This window comes from Rhipicephalus sanguineus, chromosome 2 (genome assembly GCF_013339695.2).
Source record: "Rhipicephalus sanguineus isolate Rsan-2018 chromosome 2, BIME_Rsan_1.4, whole genome shotgun sequence".
Classification (NCBI taxonomy): domain Eukaryota; kingdom Metazoa; phylum Arthropoda; class Arachnida; order Ixodida; family Ixodidae; genus Rhipicephalus; species Rhipicephalus sanguineus.
In genome coordinates, this window is record NC_051177.1 from 79,303,033 (window position 1) to 79,324,877 (window position 21,845).

General features: G+C 46.3%; 1 protein-coding gene across 1 annotated transcript in view; it reads left to right on the forward strand.

Annotated features, from left to right (window-relative positions):
• LOC119381695 (Down syndrome cell adhesion molecule homolog) overlaps positions 1–21,845 on the forward strand; it is a 282,436-nt gene that overhangs the window by 215,103 nt on the left and 45,488 nt on the right. The window contains 4 exon segments of the mRNA XM_037649466.2: positions 1,978–2,203; positions 6,417–6,578; positions 17,241–17,440; positions 18,822–18,909. Of these exon segments, the coding sequence (XP_037505394.1) occupies positions 1,978–2,203; positions 6,417–6,578; positions 17,241–17,440; positions 18,822–18,909 (676 nt within the window).

Consider the following 21,845-nt stretch of genomic DNA (forward strand, 5'->3'; position numbering starts at 1 on the left):
CCCACGCTGCCGAAGTGGATTTCGGAGGCCATGCAGAAATAAGCGTCAGGTGCCGCAACAATCCCAGCTGCTCTAGAGTTACTGCATATGCTACCTTTAGGTGGCTGAGTTGCGCGTAGGTTCTGGCTAGCAACTACAGCTATGCGGCGAAGCCGCACTCCGCTTTTGCATTCGAAATACCTACCGTGTCGCCCATCGACATGTCTGGCGTGCCGAGGACCGGCGATTAACATGATTGTCGATTACTAGTGTCAATACAGTTCGCTGCAGCGGCGGTGTCGAGCGTCAGCTTCTCCGCCACGCATAATTGCCAGCGGTGTTTGGTAGACAGATGCTTAACTCTGCTGCATCAGTAACTCTAAGCTGCTCACAAAAAAAGGTGTCTGCTCTTTTATTGAAATCATCCAATTAATTTTCAATGTTTATTCTGCCAGTTAATTGGCCCTTATCTTAAGTAAACTTATGCCCTGTCTCATATGTATCCTGTATAACTCTTAACTTGAACCTGAACAATCGATTATGTACCAGTTTTATTCTTTAAAACAAATTTTCTGAGTAATTAGGAAAACCGGAAGTAAGGGCTCGACCGGAAGTGCTTGGAAGAGAAACAAGAGTGTCCCTCGTTGCTCGTGCCACTAAAAAGTGAGTAATTGAAGGCACCGCGAATTCGGTTTCTCGTTGTACACTCGTGTCGAGAATGAAAGTAACAAACTAGCAGCGCATATGTGCACGAAACGTGTATTTCCTTTTTGCAAGAACGGCAAAGTACGTTATGTTCATTGAGACCGCCAGAACATTAAGAGCGACGATAGCCCGTATAAGTCTAATTGGAGAAGTTTGCTAAAGAGGGAGCAGCGCTCGGTGAGCCTAATAATATCATATTCGCGACGAAGAGCTCGTGAATGATGGTGCCACGTCTTCTCAAACGTGACTCCTGTTTTTGAACGAGCGACGAAGACGACAACGACGTTGATGTCAGTCTGAGCCTCGAGCTGTTCATATGGCCCGAAGCCTCTGCTTTCAGTGCACTGTAGCCTGACAAGTGCCAGCCGGCTACAGCCGTATAGATGCTCCCGTTTACATATCTTTAGTCAATGAGCGGGCTTCAATAGCTTCATGCCTTTTGAACGTTGTTGAACACTCAAAATAAGAATGAAGCCCTTCTATTTCGCGCGACAGCTATTTTCCTTCTCGTTGGCTGCTATGCGTAATGTTCTCAAGGGTACTGTGATGTGTTCATTTTTTTTTTAATTTCTAAAGCGGAAGCGCAACAAAAGTGGCCACGTCTGCGTTATACCTTATTTATTGCGATAGCAATTATATGGACACTCAGTGAGCATTGTTGCCGTCGCCGTCATGTTCCGTATAAAGTCAAATCGATAACATCGCACCGCGGGTCGTATGTTCTCTGTGCGAGTGAAAGCTTGCGAAGGCTGCCGACGGGCGCGGCTCCAGCAGAGACGAAACACGCCGCCGGCGCCGTCGAGCGAAGGAATAGGCAGGAGTGCGGGTGAGGGGCTGTGTCGCACGGGCAGGAACTGCACACTTTGATCGAACGGGCGCCATCGCGTGCGCTATCTCGACAGACGTCAGTAGACGGCCCATGCCCTTGTACGCGCTGTGCTCTCACTGCTTCGCGTTGAAGCGACAGACAGCGTGAAAAGCGCTTCGCTCCCTGGAGCAGCCGTATTCCTTTACGCCAGCGTTCTGTACAGTAAAGCCGGATCGGATGCTAAAAGAATTAGCCGCTGTCCTTACTTCATGTAACATTCCAATCTGTTAATGTAGAAGTTCATGGAAAGATGGAATCTTGAAGAGATGAAGAATCTTCGGAACACTGGGCTTCAGCGACACCCTGTGTACCAAGGACATTTCATCATCCCAATCTGCTGCTATCGCATTCATTGCTTCACCCTTGCGAAGAATCTGCGACTTTTTGTATCGCTAAATGTTGTACACCGCTGCCCACGTTCGCAGGTGAACAGCTTCGTGAACCTGACCGCTGCTACTACAGAAGACGGTGGTCGCTACCAGTGCCACGCCAGCAACGACGCCGAAACCGTGTCCCACGGCGCCAGGCTTAACGTGAGGGGGCCGCCTTTGGTGCGAGCCATGCGCAACGTGTCCGTGCTGGCCGGCCGCACTCTGATCGTCCACTGCCCTGCCGCTGGACACCCGCTCAGCCAAATCCTCTGGTACAAAGGTCAGTGATCGATCAACTTACGAGGCAATAAATGGGGTTTAATCTTACTGGACACGCTCAACGCAACCAAACCAAAGGTTCAGTAGTGCACACGGCACCTGGGACCCCCCGCGCACACGGCACCCGCGCGCGAGTGAGTGACAAGTAGCAACATTGTCAATCGAAGGGGTGACGGGTAGGGGAGGCCACGTAAGCTGCCAGGCTGTGCTTTTCGGTGACGTCTTGAGCTCGTTGCAGGCCCCGTGTAGGATGTCTCTGTCGGTGCTGGAGAGACGAGCCTCCCATTGTCCTCGGGAAATGTGCGCACATGTGTACCATGGCACACAAGGCTAAGAAAAAAAACTACCTTAGTACCTTCGTTTTTTGGGTACTCGTGGTACCTGCGCCGAAATAGCTAAAGGAACCACACTGGGTTGATCATGTGATAATCAGAGCATGCAACCGCTGGTTGTCTAAAGTAACAATGTGGTTGCCATGAGAAAAGGGACTGCGTGAATGACGGCTTAAGAATGTAAAGGATTTTAAGGCAACGTAGCATTAATACAGCTAGTAGACTGTTTTATCTTTCTTTTTCGTGCGTTTTTTTTTTTTTTGAACCGGTGAATACTCGCTGTGTATCTAACCCCGCCACGGTGGTTTAGTGGTTATGGCGCTCGACTGCTGACCCGCAGGTCGCGGGATCGAATCCCGGCCGCGGCGGCTGCATTTTCGATGGAGGCGAAAATGTTTGAGGCCCGTGTACTTAGCTTTAGGTGCACGTTAAAGAACCCCAGGTGGTCGAAATTTCCGGAGCCCTCCACTACGGCGTCTCTCATAATCATATCGTGGTTTTGGGACGTTAAACCCCAGATATCATATCATCATCGCTGTGTATCTAAGGTGAAATTCACTGTGTAAGACTAATCTAGAACCCCACACGAGCGCACAGGCTTCGGCGTGCTGCGCACATGATTCCAAGTTCGTTTTGTATTTCATATACTAGTGAAGTAAACTTTATTCTGCCTTCAAAAATTGTAAACTAAAGCCAATTTCTTTTTGAAGTAAGTAACTAGATTGGAAGGCGGTGGACAGTCATATTTTTTCTCTTCTTCGCCGAATGCCAAGAACTAACAAAATCAATTTAGCTTCAACGAGCAAGCCTTTACTTTTTCAACATTGCAAACTATATTTTTTTCTTCGCACTCTAAAAGAGCTTAAAAATATACGCGCTGGCTTTCTCAAAATTGTTACTTTCGTATTTCTTTCTATACCACTTCACACGAACACTTTTCATTCCGAAAGGAAAGTGATTATCCAAGTGCTTTTTTGAATCCAATATTCGTCGCTACCAGAACTTCTCCGTCTGCTCATATGTTCACCGCAGCAGCGGCGAACGCCAGCAGGTGGAGAGAGAGAGAGGATGAGAAAGGGTGTATTGAGAAAAGAAGCCTTTCGTCGCCGTCCCAAACTTTTGATGAAAGGATCCCGGGCCGGCGATTGATGCCAAGGACAGACGTCGTCACCGATGTTCGCTCGACGGCTCGCGAAAGGCTAAAAGAGAGAGAGGGAGAGGACGCCAAGCCCAGGGCTTCTGCCGCGTACAATTTCGTCAGCCTATGCGAGCACGTCCACGCTAAGACTGCATGCGTGCGTGCGTGTGTGCGTGCGTTCATTCTGATCCATGCGCAGCCGTGGATGTGCGTGTATTACGTGCGTGTGTGTCGGTGGGGTTTGTTGTCGAATAGTGGGAGAAAACGGGCGTTCGTGAGTGTTTGTGTCAGTAGAATGGCATAGAAGGGCGAGCGAGCAAGCTGCAAGAAGCGTAAAAGAGTTGGTGTGCGAAGGTAGGAGGCTTGCGGAGTGAGGCAGAGGGTGTGCGGCCGTCAAGGGGGTGGATTGGATTCCACGCGGCATAAGCCGCTCGTATTGACGCCCCCACCATAGCGTGCAGGCCAGGAAAAAGGCGGCGGCGTCGCCTTTCAAACACGACCTCATAAGAGGCGCGTTACCGGCGATTCGATCGATGGTAAACTTATGAGCACGCGCGCCTGGGGCACCGTAGCGAGAACTTTATGCGCGCGCGTTGCGTTAGCTTGGGAGGTCCGCGTGTATACGGCTTCGAAGGGGGGCGTAGAACGAAACCGCCTGGTGGGCGTGCTCGGTGCCTTATTGCTTCCGGTCTGCGTGAAACGTCCAAGAGCGTCGTTCTGGCCGGACGCCCTCCTGAGCGCTAAATGAGCTCCTGTACCCTTCTCTCCGCTCGCTCACTCACTGCGTTGATTTCCCGACATTATTATTTTTTTTCCTTCTTTCGTTTTGTGTTTAGTCCCCTCTCCAGCTGTGACCACAGGAGCGCGGGGCTGACTAGCGTGACAGAAATTGGGAGCAAATGAGTTCGGGTCGATACTCTCCGAAGAAGCCATACTTTGCCGGAATCCCTGTTTGGTTCGCGTTCGCTTGCTCGAGCGGCTGGTAAATGCGAGTTTATAATGCGCGCAGTTGAAGACCCCCCAAGTTCCGTCAGTTAGTTGCGGTGCACGCGATGTACACGAGTAAGAGGTACTTGAAATAGCGTTTCTACCTTTATAATAAGTACCGTGTTCACGAATATTCTTAATACTTTATAAAAATATATTAGCTAGGCCGTCATTGGGGAACAATATAACAAGCCAAAGCGTGCCATCAAGGCTCGCCTTCAATTATTGTGCAGCGCACCGCGTACATTCTCTACCGTTTCATTTGAGGAAGCTGCCAGAAGTTGCTTTCGTGCTGGCGCGTGACCATACATACATCTGCCAAGATGGTTAGTCTTGAAAAAATGATGAGATGTGTTAGTCGTCGTCAAACGTAAATATCCAAGGAGGTTATTTTATATGAAACGACGGCCTATTTTTTCTTTAATATTATGCATTATATGACTTTCCAGCTTATGAGAGTGAGAGTTTAATGGAATTGAAGAGGACAGATGTAATAAATACCGGACTTGCTGCTACAGATGATGTATTTAGGGTGATATGAAGTTGGGAAGTACGCAAAAGGTAGGAAAGAAACACGCATAAAAAAAAAGCAGCACAAGCACGAAGCATAGGCATACAAAAGCCGATGGTCAGTTTATCACAAGTGAGCAATTTTCCTCAATCTTCTATATTACTGCATATATTATTATCTTTCTTTTCCAAGGTCACCACTCGGCTGTTATAGTCTATATACATCGTTTAGGCAACAGCAACGGGATATCTCCTGTAGCCTTCATCACATTTTATTTTTAGCCAGCCCACCGACCTTCATGCCTGCCTGAACTTTCGAGCGATAACTGCGTCCTACTATCAGGGGCGTAACCGGGAAGTGGCACACCGCGCACGTTCCGCTCCAAAAATTTATGTCTATTTATTATATACCTAGGATGAAACACACTCAGTTACTCTCACTTACCCAGCCCCCGCTTCACGGTCAGGGGCGTGCCCGTCCGAAAAAAAAAAGAACGCTTGCTATGTGGCTTCCTACTAACACTTGCCTTGATTACTTTCGCTATATACTGATTTTGCTATTCATTTAGGTCGCATTAAGTGTTCCCTCCACGCATTAGGGGAAATCTGCAGGCAGCATCTATTGTTCTATGATGGTGAGTGATGTCTAGGTTTCCTGGGGCTAAAGCAAACAGCAGATATTGCTTTGCTTCAGTGGTGTATGTTCATTAACCGTTACTTCAGATAGCAGCGGTTCTTCGGTGACCGGGTGCTGACATCCTCCAGCACTTAGCGTGTAGCAGGAAAATCAACTTCACTCAGTTTCATACGTCTGGTACAACGTTGTGGAAGCTAGGCAAAACGTTCGGTCAACAACAGGTGAAAGTCTGCGCGTCATCGCGTTGGGATTTCGTCTTTGTAAACGTGGGCCTCCACGATTGGCTGCAATGGCGCGCTATCGAAACTGATCGCAGAGGCCAAAGAGGCGTTAAGCGAGTCCAGAACAACTGATTAAAAACCATATAAAAAAACGGGGTTTGCTTATTTCTAAGACACAAGGCATATTCATTAATTAATCACTCTAAAAACGAAAAAAAATACATTACGGGTGGTAAAATTATTGAACTATCTCTTGATGCAAATGCATCTACTGCAAGAAGTCTGGCTTAGTTTCCATAGCGTTGCACTTGATGTATGAAACGGAGAATAGTACCTCTCTAACAGGCTTTCCAAACTTTTTTTTTTTTTTTTTCACGCGTGCAACACAGGGGACGCAAGGTTGCCGCAGAGCAAGCGCCAGAGCGTGTTCCGGAACGGCACGCTCGCTATTCACCGGGTGGAGAGGAGCGGGGACGAAGGCGGCTACCGGTGTGTGGCCACGGGCCCTGCGGGGAAGTCTGCCTCAAAGGACCTCTACGTCACCGTCATGGGTGAGTGCCTCCCGACCACAGCGACTCGCTACACTTTGTCGAGACGCCGGTGGCGCCGTTGTTATTACTACTCGTGTAAACATAAACGCTACACAATGAGAAAAAGGAGCGCAATTATCTTTTGAAAGAGACTCCCATGTCCGCTCACTTAAACAGGAGAGAGAAGAAAGAGAGAAGGAACGGGTAAGAAAGGAAGAAAATTGGAGGTGGCCCTAATCCTTGGCTTAGTGTCTCGTAGTAGCACTCGCACGTCGGCGTTTGTGTGCCCTGATGTATTCCTTGGCTTAACTTCGTGTTTCGTCGCGCTGCCAAAGTGGATCTCGGAGGCCATGTAGAAAGAATAGCGTAATTGAGATTTGCTCCGACAGGTGCCGCAACGATCTCAACTGCTCAAAAGAAAACCGTATGCTGTTTCAACGATCTCATTCAATTGACTTCATTTAATTATCCTGGCAGCTAATCGGCCCTTATCTTAAGTAAAGCTACTTTCCGATATCATATGTATCATATATAACTCTTAAATTGAACCAGAACTATCCATTTCGTGGCAGCTTTATTATTTAAAACAAATTTTCGGAATATTAGGAAAACCGGAGAACCGTTCGTAAGTGTTCGACCGGAAGTTCTTGGAAGAGAAACAAGAACGTCACTCGGTGCTTGCGCCTCTAAAAAGAAGAAGAAAACGGTGAGGAAGGCATACAACAATGATTCACACATCATCCGCCCAGTGCGGGCTTTATAAAGACGAGGGTCTAGGTCACTCTGGTGGCACACGGTCGGCAAAAATTCGCGACATTAGCGATTTGAAGAATGGCATTCTAGTCTTTACTGTGCTCTAATGAAGACCACAAGGTATGCATTTTTGGTGGATGACACTGTCTTTGGACTAGTGTGTGTATCTTCCTTACCGCCAGGGTATAAATGTATCGCAAAAGCGACGGAGTGGTGCCGACAACGCTCGGTATATCCGCACTGTCTCTTAGAGACGTCACTGATATTGATATTGCCCGTGTAGTAAATGAAAGAGAAGAATTGAGCAGCATTGGAAAATAATTAAATATTCAATTTAGTTGCTTTTATGGGGCTTTTCAGACCGAAGTTATTGAAATGCAATAAAATTCGTGACCTCATTCTGACGCCCCGTCTATATTAAAAGGTATTCTTCACTGATGACAGAAGCCTAAGTGATTTGTTTATTCTGTTTGATAATCAGCCACGGCAAAGATATCAACCGCAAAAAGGTGCACTTAGCAGAGCACTATTTGCAATTGTGAAGATGGTTTCTGATAGTATATCCGCGTGTGCCAAGGAGCTGGGGGTTGGTCGTATGAAGATTCGCCATATGTTTCGTTTTGGTAAGCTCCTGTTGACAGCCAGTGCGCGCTTTGTTCTTTTTCCATCCGTCTCTGTCTGTCGTGCTGCAGCGACCATGAGGTGTATCTATTGTAACCCGCCCAACATTCCGTCTTATTAAAAGCAAAAGCCTTAGATGCCTCATCAAACGCGAAAAAGTGACCGTTGGCGTCAGCATCAACGCGAGTGATGCAAAAAATCACTATGCGATGACGTCACTCTATGACGTCAGTATTACGTCACAGGACTCCGAATTTTGTGACGTCATCATGACGTCGCATAACGTGACTTCACATGATGACGACGTCACATGGCATATTCGCTTGGTCAAATGTGTGGGCCTATCCCGGACGCAGAGCAAAACCACGCTGGGTGAGAAAGCTTTGGGAAAGGGGGATGAATGTAATCTACTGAGACCAAAAAAAAAGATGGCTTTCGTCTTCGAGTACGTGGTCTCAGGCAAATGCGTAACAGACAGTGCGACTTTTTGCACTAAGCTTGTCCTCACCTAAATCAAAATTTTCTGGCGACAAGCACCGCGTAGCAAGCATTAGGAGGGCAAGGGGCAAATTATTGCCGGGCTCCCCCCCTCCTTACTCTCCATATCGAAACACAACGCATAAGCTTTTTTCTGCATCACACCCCCCTTCCCAGTTAAAAAATCCTATCGCTGCTCCTGGTCGTAAAACAAAAAAAAGCAAAAAAGAAACTTTTGAAGCAACGAAGCTTGGCAAGTGTTTCAGCTCCACTAACGTAAAACCTAGAGAGGGGCGAAGCATGCAGTGTGCGCCGGTGTTTCAGCTTTATCGGCTCTGCGTCGGCGTTGTCTTTCGCGGGCGAGCGCGCGTTCTCGCTCCTTGTGAGCTTACAGTTCAGCGTCCATCGCAGAATGCTGTTGTTAGTGGTTGTGAAGGAAGAAGAAAAAGGCACTTATTTCTGCAACCCAGTAAGGAGCACGGCGCAGCGCCAACACAGAATGAGCGTTTCCGAAGCCAAAGCGCACCGTTCGCTCTCTCTCGCCACACGGCGCGCGGTGATTGGGCGCCGGAAAAGCGCCGGTGGGAGGAGCAATCGCGCCCTTGCTGAGGCGGTGGCTCCCTCTCTTGCGTTGAACCGGTTTTAATCATTTAAATGAAAGGCAGACTTGCCGTAAGTTGTCTTCGTGTTACACACCGCAACATGCTACGAAGTATGCTTTACAGGAGAAAACTTTGCATTCGAAACCAATTTTGAGACGGAATTTAACCAATTTCAGTTAATTAATGTAATTAAATTCTGATTATTCCTCTATTTTAAGGTAGTTTAAATCGTGTTAGTTTATTCTGAATCAGTTTTGACTAATTATATGCTTGTTTTTTATCATAGTTTGACAACTTGATTTACCGTGACGATGACATGAGACGCCGACAAGCCGAGACTTGAGGTGCTTCGCCCCTAAGACACACGTCGTACGCTTGTGGAATGATGAACACATTTTCGCGAAACACTCTCAATATGGCATCGTTTTAGTGGATGCCGCTCGTCGAAATCCTTTGCGTATACGATGGGCTGTTGCACTTTTGAGCGAAAACATCAAGAATGCCACTGAGAACAGTCTACGCCACTTCCAGCGTAGACTGTTCTCTTGCGGAACTGCGATGGGCTTACGACAGCTAGTGTTTGTTGTTCTTTACACGGAAAAGCATGAATAACAGCGCCTAAGAAGGATGCTTAGTGCGAGCAATGTCGTCCTCTGCAGGAAATTAATCTCTCGGCTGGCCCACACAGTGGAAGTGTCAGTAACAGACAAGCAGGCCTTCGCCTTGATAAATTAACTTCTAAAAAGTCAGCCTCTTTCAAAGCCTCTTCATTTCTCATTTTTTTCTATTACGTACTTTTCTGTCTTGCTTAGTAGCTCATTTCTTCACTTGTATTTGTCCACTTACCATACTTTCCAGTATAAAGTGGTGGAGAGGTATTTTCTCTCTCTCTCTCTTTCTCTCTTCCGTTTATTTTTGGGTTGTTGTTGTTGATGCTGCTAGAAATGTCATTGACTCCAAGAACTGCCGCGTAGTCAAGGCTTTTTTATGTTTGTTTGTTTCGTTATATATGACTGGTATTTCCCCTAGATGCAATCAACACGTTACCAGAGAACGACATGTACAGCCCATTGTATTATTTAAGTATGATGTTACTAAACTATTTCCCTTTCATGAATTGAGAATGTTGGAGGACACCTCATTGTACGCACACTACAAAAATTGTTCCCGGTTTCAAAATTTTCGCTACGGACGCTCCGAAGGTTAAATTATTTATGAGGCGATTAACGTCTGTGGGTTGAAAGGGGCGAAAATTTAGGTTTGGCTGCTTCCCTTTTATCTTTTTTTGTCTCTTACACTTGGAAGCCTGGTTAAGTAACGTCGCACTCACAATGATTAAGCATATGCACACAAGGCGGTAAGAAATGAGAGAAGGGCTATTTGGCAGTTCTGCCCACATATCCAGATGCTTCGTACCTGTAAACCGTGCTGTCAAAGTCGACAGATGACAAATAAGTGCTGGAGTTTTACATGCCAAAATCACGATATGATGATAGAGCACGCCGTAGTGATAAAATCCGGGTTAGTTTTGACCACCTGAGGTTCTTTATTATGTGCTCCTAAAGCCCCCTCCCCCCCTCCCCCTCCCCCCCCGCGCGCGCGCGCGCACACACACACACACGCACGCCTCCATCGGTGCACCACTGCATACTAGAAATTTCAGTATGTTTTGAACTAAATATAGTTCTCTGTCTTTTTCTCGCGTAGAATATTGTAAATTATACTGCAGGAAATTTATAGAGATTTAAAGATAAAAAATTAAAGCCTGTGGAAATACAGGTATAATGGAATCATCGGAATGACACAGAGTACGTTTCAGCATCCGTATGCTATACATATCGAACAGAATGCGTAAGAAATGAGTTTGAGAAACTCACGCTCCTGACAACTTTCTCACTTCCAAAAAAAGAAAAAAGAAGGAAAGAAAGAAAAGGTTAATACGATCTTCTCGCACTCGTGCACATTCCTGAATGAAGACGCTTCAGAATTTCTTATTTCTCAGAAGCAGGTCTATTAATTTCAATTTTTTTTCGTAATTATCAAGCGTTTCAACTTTCGTTAAGTCCGACGATGTTTATTCGTCTCTCTCTTTGCCTCCTGGTGCAGCACTTTTTTGCGTATTCGAACAGAACTACGTCCCCTTAAAAGCAACGTTAGCGGTGACAATACACACAACAGGCATCAAAATCTTCATTAAGCATGAAGGACTTAATTACCGCGCCATGGCGATTCAAAGAACAACGGCCCGCGCTATGCGACTTCTCGTCCAGATAACTTTCTCTCCCCTCCTCCCCACCCCCACTTTCACTCGCGAGCCGAATACCTGCCTGCTTCCACCTGTCATAGGTCATTCCGCCTTACCCCCACCCCCACCTTCTCTCCGCTACCCCTCCCCCTTTATTTCCTACAACCACCCGACAAAGCTGCAGTCGCCGTGTTGCGCTCGGCCACGCGGGCACGCTGGGCTGATTCGTGGGGCGGCGGCGAAGGCAATTTTCAATGTCTGACGCAGGCGCGCAGACGAATGGGCTCTGCGGCGGCGTGGCATTTCAAATATTTACGGCGCTACGCGCGCAGAAGACGAGAATGAACGCGCGGATGCCCACACCATCCATAGAGACCCTGCCTTCCCCCTTCACTAGAAACCACCGACGCCACCCGTCCCGAGTAATCAAAAACATTCGTGGTGCCGGCTGCGGGAGAATGCCCGGAAATGGATAGCGAACAGCAAGAAACGAATGCAGACACGGCATTGGAAAAAAAAAATGCTTTATATAGTTCCCTCTTGTTCCTATAATGTTTTTTTTTTTCTTTCTCGTAACTAAGTTTTCTTGCCTTCGTTGTTCGCAATCGCGCTTTCATCGCGCCGCATGCGCTCAACAACGCATACGCAACGAAGCAATGGTGGGCGACCACCACCATGCGGGATGCGCGAGAAGAATGGAACGAACGTGGCACGGTATAATGCGAAGAATCAGCAAAGTGGTTTTGTATTATTTCTACGTGAAAAAAGAAAGAAAGGAACTTTTTTTCTCTCTCTTCGCTAAAACGACTGCCTGCTCTTCGAGATAGCCGGTCCGTAATTTATGCATTCTCTCTCACTCATTCTTTGATGCGAAGAAGAGGCGGTGAAAAAAAAGAAAGAACAGAAACTCGGGCGAAACTCGCTTCCGCGTCCGGCATGCGACGAACTGTCGCGGCCGGGCAAACAGTGCGCGCCCAGCGTAAGATGCGAAGCTGCGGACGACGCGGCGGGAAAAACTTTGAAAGATGGCCTCGCGGACGACAGCCCGTCGGCTGCATTATACTTTAGATGCGTCGCTTGTGCTGCAGGAAGCGGCAGAGTTGAAGGCCCCATTCCGTTTGTTTTTGTTCTTTTTTGTTTCCTTCGTCGCATTCCCCTCCCTGTTTATATTATACATTCTTGTTTGCTTCGGAGTGTCCGATGGCGAGGCGAAAGCAGCGTCCGGCGAGAACACACTGACAGGAAGTCGATTGAAAGTTTGCGAAAGACATTATCGATACGAACCGTCGCTGACGCGCATTAATACACGAGCGCTCGCACCGCCATCTATCGAGTACTGTGCTGAAGGCCGAGCGATGCGTATTGCCACCCGTAACGTGCCGCGTATAATGCTATTTGTCTATTGTTATCCGGTCTCTACCAACAATAGACGAATGCGAAAAGCACAGACAGTAGTAGGCTATGCAGCATTATTAAGTCAGCAGGATCGAAAATGTATGACTGACCCGTTCGCGTCGGATCTCTAAAAAATGGAGGCTGGGCGCTATATAATACCAAGCTTAGGCCTACGTAAACAAACGTTCCTAACTTTTTACTGCTACAAAAGGTATTTACTTTTTTTCTGTACAAAGACTGTTTTCAGAAGTCGCAGCGGTGTTTGTCTCTTGTATTTGATTTGGTACGCGTACTGGTGGTGGGTCCGCATTGTGGCGAGCCAAGAACTGCCTACGCTGTGGCTTGAACATGTATAAATTCCATATTACACGTCGAACAAAATATTGCCTATTGTGTAGTTTATTTATCAGAGGATATAAGATTAGCGCTCAGTATTTTGTGCAGATGTCGGCAGATCTTGAACTCTAATACGTGACCAATAAGGGCGAGGCCGCTGAATGAGGCAAAAATGCAAATAATCCTTTGGCTCAGGCTCACCACAACCAGGTTTAGCGGCTGTAACGTGTCGCTCTGAGGCACGAGTGCACGATTTTGATTACCAGCCACACTGGCCTTATTTCGATGAAGGCGAGATGCAAAAACACCGGTGTACTACTATATGTATACTATATGTGCGCGTCAATGTTCCCAGGTGGTCAAAATTATTGGATAGTTTACACTACGGCGTGCTTTATAAATATTTATGTGTTCTTAGAGTCCCAGAATTCAATTTATTCATTGGCTTATTTCAGGCAAACTGCGGTAGGCAGATTCCAGTGTCACCTCGTTTCGAACCACTTCATTAGAAACAAGTTCGAGTGTCCAATAGTGTCACTGAATTTTTGTCATGCAGCACAGCAGCCGAATGTTCCTACTATTACACCACAATCTCTCTTTATTTGTTGCCTCTCTTGACATATTTCGACAACGCGCCACGGTGGTCTAGTGGTTATGGTGCTCGACTGCTGACCCGGAGGTCGCGGGTTCGAATATCGGCCGCTCCTGCTGCATTTTTGATAGAGATGGACATGCTTGAGGTCCGTGCACTTAGGTGCACGCTAAAGAACCCCAGGTGGTCGAAATTTCCGGAGCCCTCCACTTCGGCGTCCGTCATTATCATATCGTGGTTTAGTGATATTAAACCCCAACAATTATTGCTGTGTTTCGACAGACACTTGAAAATTGTAAAAACGAGCGTTTCAAAGTCTTAAATTTGCGTAGATTATGTAAACGTATTTAAATACATTCATCGCATTAACTCTAATAATGCACTTGGGAGGTTCGACCTGCAGCCCGCATGGATCTCACTTATCTATGCAACATTCTTAACTTAACGTGCTCAGTGCATACGTTGATGTCTACGTGGGTAACATGCATACGTGTCTCCCGTATACTGTACTTTGTATGCCTAGAAGCTTGAGAAGGTCGTGTCATACACCATCCGTGTTTCGAAGTACAAAAGATCCGAGTTAGTACGTCATCCAGGCAACTTTCTCTATCACGGCACGCTGAAGAATCTCACAGAAAATATTGGGATTCTAACGCTGTACATAAACATACATATGTCGTTTACTTTTGAATACAAAGTAAGCATTCAAATTTCCAAGGCACGACTGAAACTTTATGTTCAAGGAAACTTATTGATTGAAGTGTTTCTTGAGCTCGAAAAACAGATGTTTTGACGACGGTTTGACTAGTTCCCTTAAAAATATTTTTGAGTACACGTTGTCATTGAAGTTCATTAAAACTTAGCAATGCGTGAGCATAGCATAGGAAGCATGATACCAAGGAGGTCTGTGTACAAGTCTTCGCGTTTACGATGCTCAAATATTCTATAATATGTCGGGAATGCATTCGACAGGCAAGAGCCATGCACTTCCCGAACATGTGCGCTTAGAGGACCGCTCAATACATCGCATGACTACAAAAAAACACGGAAAATTACATGAGCGTGTCCGCATCGCAATGTGTAACCCCCCCCCTTCCCCTCCCCTACCGTTTGCTTAAGCTTATAGTTCATGCTAAGTTCTAAGCAAACCTAGGGCACTGATACGTTTTTCGCGTGCGTCACTTGCTAGTTCTTCGCAACTCTTCATCGTAGCATTAAGGGCTTCGAGAGTACGTTGTCCAGTCTTTTTTTCGTGGTTGCTGACGCGACATGCTGCATTGTACACAACCGCCTTCATAATCAACTCAGGGCAAATAGATTTAAATGTTTGTTTCGTGGAGTACAAAGGGCGCAGCATTCCTTTAATACTCACCATAGACGCATGCGCGTAAGGACGGTCGCATAACAGTTGCAAATTGCATCATATTCGACGTTTCCCTAAACTGCAGTCGTTCAGCGCCTATGCAGAACCAAAGAATGGGCAAAACGACACAAGTAGAAATCACACCGTCGATTTTACATGCTTGTTGTCACCGCCACCGTCGATTGCCGTTGTCTTTAGAAGTCATACCCGTGCCACACGCAAAACTGCACAAACGAAAAGTCGTGCGTCCCGGAAAAGAGTGCATTATAAGCTCCGCACGTGCAATATTGCGTAGTTAACCTCAACGACAGTTTCCTGTTTCTTATAACCATATGCTTCGAGTTATCGAGTTGTCAGTATTCCCTATTAGCTACGTTGATAACGGCTAGTAATTACCGGCGGCGCCTGCTCACGCACGCTGCACGAAACTCGCGAAGTTACCGCCCACGAAGCGGGGCTGTACTTATCGGCCTCGTATATTTTATATATGCATCTCCCGTAATGCGAGCCACTTTCGGCGCATCTTCTTTCTTCCGGGAAACTGTCACTTCCCCCACTAATGAGCAATCAGTATAGAGCCTAGTTATGAATATGTTACAGGGACTGGGAGGAAACAGGCCAGAAGAAGCGGAAAGGCCGCATAAAACAAAAACCACGCTAGGATTACGCAGCACAGGCGCGTTTGCCGCGTTCCTTTCATGAGGGCCTCGCCTGGTTAAGCTGGGCGACCGGCACAAGCCGCCGTCACGGCGTAGTCGGCGCCACCCTTATCTCTTCTAAAAAGGTTCCCCTCCCTTTCTGGGGCACCCTCTCTACCCGGCATGCTAATGCAAGAGCTCGTCGGGCGGCGGTACGCGTTACAGCCAGGCCTGCCGAGGGTACACGTGGTGGGCCTTCGCTGCCTAATGACGTCTCCTGCGCGCAGAAAGAGTCGTGTAATGAAAGGGAGAGCCACTGTCTGGGGAGAATACGCGACGACGAAACGCTGTGTGCCTATAAGCCCCGAATAATTGTTTTTGAGGAATACGTGAAGCGAACACACTCGGGTAATTCGGGCACTCAGAAAACGGGCCAGCCGGTTCGGTACCTTCGCACCAATGAACGCGATGGACAGGTGTTCTCTTTAGCCACAATTCTGGGGCCACAATTCAATTGATTTTTTTTCCATTTGCATGTTTCGTAGCGAAGTGTATTGGCGAAGTGCCTTTGAAGAAACACGCTTTGTCTGTCCGTATGTATGTATGTATGTATGTATGTATGTATGTATGTATGTATGTATGTATGTATGTATGTATGTATGTATGTATGTATGTATGTATGTATGTATGTATGTATGTATGTATGTATGTATGTATGTATGTATGTATGTATGTATGTATGTATGTATGTATGTATGTATGTATGTATGTATGTATGTATGTATGTATGTATGTGTGTATGTATGTATGTATGTATGTATGTATGTATGTATGTATGTGGGCCGGGCACGTAGCACGTCGGCAGGATAACCGGTGGTCATTAAGGGTAACTGACTGACTGGATTCCAAGAGATGGCAGACGCGTGAGGGGGAGACAGAAAATTAGGTGGGTAGATGAGATTAAGAAGTTTGTAGGTATAACGCGGCAGCAGAAAGCACAGGACCAGGGTTGATTGGCGGAACATGGAAGAGGCCTTTGCCCTGCAGTGGGCGTAGACAGGATGATGATGTATGTATGTATGTATGTATGTATGTATGTATGTATGTATGTATGTATGTATGTATGTATGTATGTATGTATGTATGTATGTATGTATGTATGTATGTATGTATGTATGTATGTATGTATGTATGTATGTATGTATGTATGTATGTGCGTAGGTATGTTTGTCAGTCCATCGACTGGTTGTCCATCCCTCCGCCTAAAATACTTTAGTCCGTCATTGTGGTGCTCAAGTATTTGTCATATTGCTGGTCAATCACCTGAACACTCACAACGTTGCTGTTCACTGTTACTCGGAGAGGCAAGTATTAGCGTGCTTCATTTTCGATGGAGGCGAAAATGTTTGAGGCCCGTGTACTTAGATTTAGGTGCACGTTAAAGAACCCCAGGTGGTCGAAATTTCCGGAGCCCTCCACTACGGCGTCTCTCATAATCATATCGTGGTTTTGGGACGTTAAACCCCAGATATTATTATTATTATTATCACCCGTAATGCCAACCTCTCTAAAATGACCTTTATAAAAGCTGTTTAGATTGACGATGATAATTATGATTATAGCAGTGGGGGAAATGATTAACCGTTTTCTTCCTTCCCCAGTGGCTCCTGTGGTGGGTCCCTTCTCGTTCCCTGCCAACTTGAAGGAAGGCATGCGCGCCATCGTCACCTGTTCGGTGCTGGAAGGGGACAGTCCCGTCCGGATCCGATGGCTTCGAGATGGAGCTCCCCTCGCACCCGACGGCAGAGACGTCAAGGTCGAGTCTAGCAACGAGTTCTCCTCCACGCTTTTCATCAAAGAGGTCAGCATTTGGCACAATGTGTCGACGAAACCGAATAGAGCCGAATAAGGATAGAAAGCTGGGCGAGTTGTTCTTTTGTGCGTAAACCGTGAAAGCATAGATTCAGTCAATCTCAATACACGAAGGACGAAATGACGAAGGACAAAAGTCTTGCGCACTCTGGGCACACTAGCAGGCCCGTGAAGCGGCGGAGAGGCAAGGCCTTGACGTCGCGACATGGGAGACCTGAGGCCGGGCCGTTAATCTGCCGGAGAGACAATAAAGTTCTTCTATCCATCCATATTTCGTACTTCCTTCATTTTTGTGAATTTTTGTGAACGCTGCACAGCCCTAAGTGTGAATCCATATCAACTAGCTTAGTTTTTTATCGTAAATGAAGAAATAGAGCCGATTCCATGGAATATCCTATTTATATATAGTTTATATATACTAGTATGTATGTACCTGCAGCCAGAAAAGTGGTCTTAATTAACGTTCACTACGCTTAAAAGGATGATTGAGTCATGTATATTAATTATATAACATCTAACTATCGAGTATTTTATTGACTTAGGTCACCAATTTATTTTGGATATCGCTGAACATTGAGAAATAAATTGAATTACCTTAAGCAGTAAGTTTATAATCCTCTAGCTCAGCAATAATAAAATATACCACAATTATTCAAACTGCATGTAAGAAGGCAGCTAAAGGGGACAGGTGTGGTGGCATTCACCTTATCACCTTAAACTAAGCGAAACATTCTGATTAATACTTCAGTAGAATTCTCATAAACAAGAAAGAGGAGGAGGAGGAAAGGCAGGGAGGTCAACCAGATACGCGTCCGATTTGCTACGCTGCGTTGGGGTAAAGGGATTAAAAGAAATAAAGAAGAGGCAAAAGAATGCTGACAGGGTGGGACATGTGCGCCTGTCCATTGTAAACCTACAAGCGATCACGCATAAGCAGTACCTCCATATAACGCAATATGTAAACTTATGCAGTATACGGACGCTTTCAGAAAAGAAATATGCAGAGCTGTGATATCACTTGCTGCTTGAATATATATATGTACGTTTCTATGGGAATGAGTGTAATGCCTATGCGTGCTCATCAGGCCTAGTCGTAATGTACCTTACTGTATACGTAACGCTAACGCTGTAACGGAGCGCATTGCGTGCCATTTGGTGATACAGCGGAACGCATCGCCGCTAACGCAAGCGCATACGGCGCCATCTAGACATAAAAACACTAAAGGCACTGTAGAATCCACATAGGAGGCTGTAGAGCTTGAGACTGTAGTTACACAACGTATTCCAGTGATTCCTACTACCAGCACGAATGTTTATTGCGTAAATCATGCGTCACTGTCACATCTTGTTGCTTTGATTGCTTCGTTTAGGTGGGCTTCAACCATCGGGGCGAATACACGTGCGTCGCATCCAACTCGGCTGCGTCGGCAAACTACTCTTCCAACATGGTCGTGAACGGTGAGCAAGTGTGCTTGATAATGGTTTTCTACATAGGAAATGTGACGCTAATGATTCGTAAGAGCTCCCGTGTCTCTTGTAGGCTCGTTTTTTATTGCGATAGCATCTACATGGACACTCGAGGCGCATTTTTGCCGCAGCCGTCGCCGTCACCGTCCGTATAAAGTCCAAATCGATAACATCGCCCTGCGTGTCGCATGTTCTATGTGCGAGCGAAAGCCGCCGATGGGCGCGGTTCAAGCAGAGGTGAAACGCGTCGGACGGCTCCGTTGGGCAAAAGAGCATGAAGGGATGCCGGAGGGAAGAGAGGGGGATGCGTCACTTGGGAAGAAGCAGGTACTTTGATCAAATGGTCGTGGTCGCACGCTGCACCCCCCCCCCCCTGATGGGGGACCCTGCGCACGCCTATGATCATTATCTACTATTTGAAAATTGGCGCATTGGTCACCTCATGGAGATGCGAAATTAAGGTTAAAGGCGAAGCACATTTGACGCACAAAAAGTCAAGGAGGACATGTTATGGCAGTTCTTTTCGACCAATACTGAGTCAAGAATAGCTTAATTATGTACTCATGGGAAAAGAAGAGAAAGGAAACCTTATAGTATTGAATGCGCAAAAAAAATTATTTATATTAAACAAGACGTATTCCACTCTCATGTGTAATAATGTCTGTGTCTGTGCCTGCAAAGAAGCAGTTTTCTTCATAATTAACTCTCCAGGCACTCATATAATTTGATTTTGTCTTCGACTTCTTCAGTTCACCAACCCAGTGTTGCTTCATCAGACTCCCATTACGGCAAAGGTCACTACTAACCCCTATGCCCTGTCTGTATTCGTCTTTCGCCCGAGCGCTGGAGAGACGTGTAGTCTAGCTTCTGTCACACATACAGGCTTCGCACGTCTTTGTTCCCAGCTCCAGCTACCGCGACATGTCCTCGACAGTGACCGAGTTAGGAAACCACTTGCACCAACTTTCCTTTCTCTCCTTCGCTTCCAGTCTTCCTAACTCCTTTTGTTCCGACGAAAGAACGTGGTCTGCGGCTTATAAGTATGTAAGCTGTAGGGGTGGGGAAAAAAAAAGGGGGGGGGGGGGGTGAAGGAAGGGTGAAGCATACCTGCGTAACCGAGTTATATATAACGCCATGTGGCCAAAACTTGTCCGTTATTCCTACCCATTCTTTGTCGCCGACAGATCTTGAGCTTTTTGTCCCTCTCACTCTATAACTGCGTCACTCCCCCCTCCTCTGCTCTTCGGTAAATGTCTCTATCGTTGCTCCCTTGCCTCGCGCACTACGCTCCTATCACGCTGCTTAGCATGCGGTGCAGCGACGGCAGCGCTGCTGCTGCTTCTGCTAAGAGATTACCGCGTCACCGTCAAGCCACGGCGCTAGTACCGACGTGCTTTGCGAGTCTGCAGCCAAGTGCGTTCTGAGAAGCTATACGCCACACCGGCGCTTCTTGTGGGCTTCTGGAGGCGGCTGATAATTTCGTTTTCCCACGATTAACGAAATTAGGAGGTTGTCGTCGCTACACGCCTTCCTCACGTCACTCTGCCGCGCTGCTCGCACAATGTCTGTCTCTCTTTCACGTTCGCTCGTTGTTAAAACGTTTATTGGCTTTTGTCTTGGTGTCGCCTCTTCAAGCCTCGCGCATATATTTATTCATATTTTTCTATCTGTGTTTTCTTTTCATCACGTGCGATTAATCTTGACGTTACTGGAAATTCCTGGCAGGCTCCTCAGTACACTGAAGACTGCGTTAGAGACGGTCGCGACAGCTTAACGAGCTGACGAGAAAACTCGTTAAAGTTGGAACTGTAGTAGGCAGTAAGAGGCTTACCAGTTGTTATTTCCTTTTACATACTTTTTTAGAGTTCACAATATTGGAACACCAGGTCTATGCAGTTTTGAAGTAGCCTTAGACGTTTTTTTTTTTGCTATTTTTTTTGTGCTTAACATTTGAACGCGTTACTATGCACGATCAGGTAAGCTCTATGATTTGCCTCACTACAGCAGAGCTGCTTTTCATATAGCTGTTGCTTATACCCCTGTTTCGAATAACTGAATCGCGCGCTTTTAAAAACTGAGACATTGAGATAATAACGTCTTTATAGCGGCAGCCTACGTCAGTAAGCGTGTAATGATCTTTGAATAGTTTAAATCTGAGTAGTTGTTATATTGTAGGAAATCATTAGAGCATGTACTGTACAGGTCCACTGTTAAAGGGAACACTCCAACGAGTACCTTTCATTTTGCTGGCCCTCTAACAGCAAGTGGACAGGAAAACACTGTTCATACACTTGCACGAGGTCTGTCAAAAAGAGGCCGAAGTGTCAACCACCATCATGCAAATCTAAGCCACTGTGCTTTTGCGAGAGAGCGAAATTCAAACATGCCCTGCACGCAAGTGTTCCCTTTAACAGTGGACCCGTCTGTACATCCTGCAATCGTTAAATCGAATCTGATTGGAGCTAGAGGCATGTCTCACTTGGTTCTGATATCAATATTTTCTCCTGTTGAGATATGTTCCTTCTTAATCTATGTCATAAATTACATCTGTATTCCAATCCCACCATGTCCCGTATTCCGAAAGCGCAGAGATCACGAGAGAAAAAAATTTATCGATTCGGCCTCTTGTGTCTTTCTATATTGCATCTTCACGGACTTGTGCCAATTTCTCGGTACAATGGTCGTCGTACACTAACCATTGTTTTCGAAAGATAGTTGATCATTTTGTTCCGGCAATGTGTAACACATTATACAAGTCGTCCCTACGTCCCTTGAGCCAAGAATTTAAAAATAAAAGACGCGCCGGAAGCAATCGAACCGAACGCATACCAATTCGCACCAGCCCGCAGTTACTACAGGCTACTTGTTATTTCCCCTTAATTAAATCATTCATTATGTTTAATTACCTAACTTTTTAAATTATTAGC